This window comes from Melampsora larici-populina, assembly GCF_000204055.1.
Source record: "Melampsora larici-populina 98AG31 unplaced genomic scaffold MELLAscaffold_375, whole genome shotgun sequence".
Taxonomy (NCBI): Eukaryota; Fungi; Basidiomycota; class Pucciniomycetes; order Pucciniales; family Melampsoraceae; genus Melampsora; species Melampsora laricis-populina.
In genome coordinates, this window is record NW_006769104.1 from 2,839 (window position 1) to 7,780 (window position 4,942).

At 43.9% G+C, this 4,942-nt stretch overlaps 2 protein-coding genes across 2 annotated transcripts; one reads left to right on the forward strand and one right to left on the reverse strand.

The window, feature by feature from the left end:
• Positions 1 to 1,379: 1,379 nt before the first annotated feature.
• MELLADRAFT_90346 (uncharacterized protein) lies at positions 1,380 to 3,206 on the reverse strand (the record flags this gene model as incomplete). The annotated part of the gene is made up of 7 exons (XM_007419689.1): positions 1,380 to 1,397; positions 1,453 to 2,033; positions 2,094 to 2,129; positions 2,201 to 2,215; positions 2,297 to 2,547; positions 2,617 to 2,724; positions 2,806 to 3,206. The coding sequence occupies 7 exons, from the start codon at positions 3,204 to 3,206 to the stop codon at positions 1,380 to 1,382; spliced, it is 1,410 nt and encodes a 469-aa protein (XP_007419751.1).
• A 624-nt stretch (positions 3,207 to 3,830) lies between these two features.
• Positions 3,831 to 4,940, forward strand: MELLADRAFT_46252 (uncharacterized protein; the record flags this gene model as incomplete). Its single annotated transcript, XM_007419688.1, has 4 exons — positions 3,831 to 4,063; positions 4,211 to 4,326; positions 4,428 to 4,587; positions 4,690 to 4,940. Coding segments are annotated over 4 exons (696 nt in total), but the record flags the coding sequence as incomplete, so codon positions are not given.
• Between the last annotated feature and the right edge of the window lie 2 nt (positions 4,941 to 4,942).

A 4,942-nucleotide genomic window follows, 5' to 3' on the forward strand; every position in this document is an offset into this window, starting at 1 on the left:
AGTTCCAAATTTGAGATTCGAGACGAAAGTGCCCTCAAATCTCAAAATCCGCAGTGAGGTTGTTTAGTGACTTGAGTTACTCATAGTCATCAAGGTCGATTTGTCCCTTGAGTGGTGGGTGACTCAAAGCAGTGTCAAAGTCAAATGGCAAGTGGCCGTAAAGGGCAGATATGACTAAGTTCCAGAAGTGTCGAGTCAAATCTCGGCTGAAAGCTCTCAACTCGACTCTTCTCGGCTCAAAGCTCTCAACTCGACTCTTGTTTTAGCTAGCTCACGACGGTAAGGTTAAAAGGTTGCTCAAACAGTTTGAATAGACATTTCTCTTTTGGGGATAACTCTTTAATCTACTTCGTGCATGTAGATGACAACAATAGGGATGATACGTGAAAAGCAAAGAAACTTTTTGTTTTGAACTAATGGTGACGCGGAGATGACATCAAAGGATAACAGGTGAAACAAGTTTTTGGTGAGTTGTTTATTTTACTTAGATGACATCGATGTAGAATCAACAGAGAGGAACAATCAAAGTTAAACATAATTTGATACGATCAAAGTGAAGACACGTTAGAGAGACTTGAGATGATGGTTGTATTTTGGGATTGCCTTGAAGAGATCCTCTGCTTGTGCAAAGGGGATGCCCATCTTGTGGAAGGTTTCGATAGTGTAAGTTGAACGGTCCAACAATCGGAGGAAATCCTTGATACCTTCTTTAGCCAAACATTCGCGAGTAGTGACCATGTCTAGACCAATACCTGCAAACCCGAGGAACTGCTCGAACTCGATGACAGTGTCTCGAGGTGGAGGAGATAAGCGCAGGGACTGAGCTGGCATCGGCGCACCATGGATAGCAGGTACCCCAAAGGCCAGAGCTGGGTTAGGGTGCGCGGGGTGACCGAAGTAGTTGTGATGAACAACAGGAGGGGCAGTTGGGCTACCAGTTGAGACCCTGGCGGGGGTCAAACCTAGGAGGGCGTTCTTCTCGCGCTCGTAGTCGCTGACGGGAATCCAGCGAAAGCCAGGTCGCTTCATTGGTGGATTCACCTCATCGACACCACGGACTCCATCCGCCTGCAAAGGATTAAAACCGAAAGAGTCAGTAGAAAGTAGAGTTAAGCGAAGAGACTAAAGAAAAAAACCTACCCAGTCATTTGCCCAGGTGCGAATGCGGGAGGTGTTGAGGAGCAAACATTCCCCAGAGTTTTTCGGGTTGGGGACCAAGGTGACATTTTCCCCACGTTTGAAGTCCTTTTCAAACCGTTGCATCAAGGTTCGCAGATTGCGTTCTCCTGCGCTGAGAATGGCGGACTGACCAAAAGAAGGGTTAGTTAACCCGAAAGATGATGAAGAGATAAAACACAAAGCAAGCGAAAGAAAAAGACCTACTCCATCAGAGGCCACTGTTTCCTCACCATCCGAGCCTTCGGTTTCGGGTTCGGGTTCAGCAGTAGAGACTTGGTGGGCAAGTGAACGAAGAGCGGTCTCGGTCTTCAAGGGGTTTTCATGAACAATTCGAAAGCCCATCTTTGAAGAGGCAGGTGCAGCCTTGCAAGCCTCGAGGAAATGTTTGAAGGAGTGGTCGAGAAAGCTGGGCGTTTTAATGGGCTCTTTATCTCTACCTTTGTAACCCTTAGAACCGTTGATATAACCCATAATCAAAAGGCCACCTTGAACCCAGGACCGGTGGAGGACCTGGTCCACACCAGGTAGGTGCTCGTTGCAAGATTTGAATAGCTGAGATTTGAACAAGCCAAAGTCCATGTCATCCGGTTTAAAGGTTATATACGTAGGTACCTTTGGAGCATAGTTGTTGTACTTGGCCTTGGTTGATTTACGTTGACTTGGACGAGAGCCACCGGGGGTACGCTTGTGCTTCTTCGGTTCGGGTTCGGCAGGGCACTCAGGTTGCCAAAGATTGAAATGCACCGAATATTTTCGTGCTTCTTTGGGCCACTCGGCGTGAGCGGGACTGGTCTGAGTCGGAGCCTGTGATGTATTGGAAATTTGAGCTGGAACATGAAGTGAAACAGGGCGACCTAATTAAGCAAAGGTCAGATGATGAAATGGTGCCGAACAAAGTCGATTTGAAGACTGACCTTTGACGTATTCATCTTCAAATCGCGGTGGAAGCTCTAAAGACAAAAGAAGACAAAATGAGCTGATGTTATGTGTAACAGAAAGAGGAAAATTATGAATGACTCACCATCGTCGTTGTCATCTTTTAAATAGAGGTCCAAAGATCAACATTGTCAGCTAAAGGCTTGACAGGCATAATTCATTGAATCAAGGAAATCCTTACCGTGATTGATGTTCAGGTTCAAGACAGGGGAATTGGGAACGGGGGCCGGTCTTTTCATAGGGGAGCTCCCGATACCGTCTGAGGTTGTTGCAGATGATAAGTTGCTGATTGAGTTGGAGTTTGAAGAACCGGCAGATAGGAAAGGGCTGATGTGAGGGTTGACTCCAGTGATCGAAGTATTTGGGGTGCTGACACAACGGGCATAGGGGGTTGGGCTACGAGCAAAGTTGAAGTGCGTGCTGAAAGACGGCCTACACAAAGACAAAGAAACAACCATCAGAAGAAGCGGTCAATGACCATAAGGAAGGGTAAGCACTCACATGTTTCTCCCCAAAGTTTGATCGAGGTATGCCTGGAGACTGCGAGTACGGATTGGGCGGCTTGCCAAGGTCCGGCTCATGGTGTCAATTTGACCATCGGTTGGCTTACTTTATCATGTATCAATAGTTAAGAGAACAATGATCAGAGAGAAGTTAAATTGTCAAGCATAGAGAAAAGGAAGGTCTAACGAGAGTTTTCTGGGTGGCATTGTGTCGTTTGGAAAAAAGTGACGGAAGATCAAATTTTTTGGGAATTTGGGGCGATTGTTGGGGTCACTTGAGTGAGAGAGCAGCCTTTTATGGTGTTTCGCAACCCGGTGGCGGTCAAGTTGTGGTTGAAGAAAACGAGGACCATCAGATGCACCAGGATTGACGAGCGGAGTGTGAACCGTGATGTGGACTCGAGGCGTTAACAAGTGGGTTTGGACGCACACCATTGTGTTGGTAGGTGGAGCCAAAGTGAGGTAAGGCTCCACCACCGGTGGTTGATTCGAGTCGATTGGTGGAATTGATGACCAATCTGGAGGGTCGCCGTCCGGCTTTTGGAAGCTGATGTGGACACGAGGTGTTGAAAAGTCGATTTGGGGCATCCTGTCGTTGTTTGGTTCCGTAGAAAAGGGAGCTAAGGGTACGGCCTCACTGCCGGTGGTAGAGTCGTGTGGAAAGGAGTTGTTTGATGAGGGGATGATGGCCAAGGCCTGAGTTGATCTGGTGGGTTATTGAATGGTGGAACCAAACAATAACCCGCCTCTTAAATCGGATCTAGGGTAGACGCTCCCGAGTGGACACACCCGGTCCCTCTACACCGCGGTATACAGGCCTGTATTTACGTGGCTTGCGAGGAAAACCAAAAATAAAAAATCGCCCCATGACATTATTTTTGAAAACAGCTGTATCATCAAAATCAATATCGATTTGGATTTATCCATTGATCCTTACGAATTCTTTGCTTATCAAACAGAAAGCTAGTAAATATATATACTTCGGGAAAGGGTTTGATTGAAATGATAGGTATATACTCAGGATGTACCTCAGACTCAGAGAGTGACGATGTTCTTTAAACATGCATGTCTCCTGACTGGGAATCGGATGAAGTAGAGAGAAACAGTGTTTTATGAACAGTAGTTCAGTAGAAATGCAGTTAAGAGTGGTAATTGAAGTTTGGTCTCGATCAAATGAGCAAACCAAACCAAACCACATCCAATCCATTTCCAATCGATTCTCAACCATCAAATACGCAAACTATCAAACCGAAGAACCAATCATCAATCTCAAACCATGCCAGCTTCTTCAAGACCTTATGATCCAAACCTCAAGACTGCATATAAATCAGATCCATCTTTACTTTCGGTCAACTTCAATCAAGATTATACTTGTATAAGTGTAGGAACTAGATCTGGTTATGCTATACATAATTGTGATCCGTTTGGAAGAGTTTATGCAAAGGGTAAGTCTTGATAAACCATAAATTCATCTTATTGATCTATATCATAAATTGATTAGAATGTTTTCTTGAACTTTTTTTGGCAAATCGGTCTACAACCCTCAATAAAACAACCAATGTGATGTTCATCGATGAATTAATGAATCTCAGGTGATTCTGCTATTGGAATTGTAGAAATGTTATTTTGTACTTCATTAGTAGCATTAGTAGGTACAGGTGATCGACCTTCACCAAGTACTAGGAAATTACAAATTGTCAATACCAAGGTAAAACAAAACAAAACAACTAATCATTCACTCTTCTTTATCAAATTTGAATTAGATTCTAACTTTGTTTTTTTTTTGGGGGATTTGATCCTTTTCAATAGAGACAATCAACAATTTGTGAACTTACTTTTCCTACATCTGTTTTAGCTGTTAAACTTAATCGAAGAAGACTGGTGGTAGTCTTAGAAGAACAGATTTATCTTTATGATATAAGTAATATGAAATTACTTCAAACACTTGAAACTAGTTCGAATCCTAGTGGTAAGTTTCAATTCTGACCTTTGAAATCAATTCCAAGTGACTTACTATAGATCTTGATTTCAATCTTTTCAAAACGTTTGCTGACTTGATCATTCGGATTAGGTATATGCGCTCTTGCACCATCTTCAGAAAACTGTTATCTTGCTTTTCCTTCCCCTCTTCCATCACCTTCTGCTCCATTCTCTAATGCGCCACCTACGCCGACCTCTTCATCTTCAGTCAGTACAGGAGATGTTTATCTATACGATGCAATGTCTTCATCAGTCACCAATGTGATTCAAGCTCATAAAGCACCTTTAGCTCTGATCTCATTCAATTCGACGGGTACTTTGATGGCCACAGCATCTGACAAGGG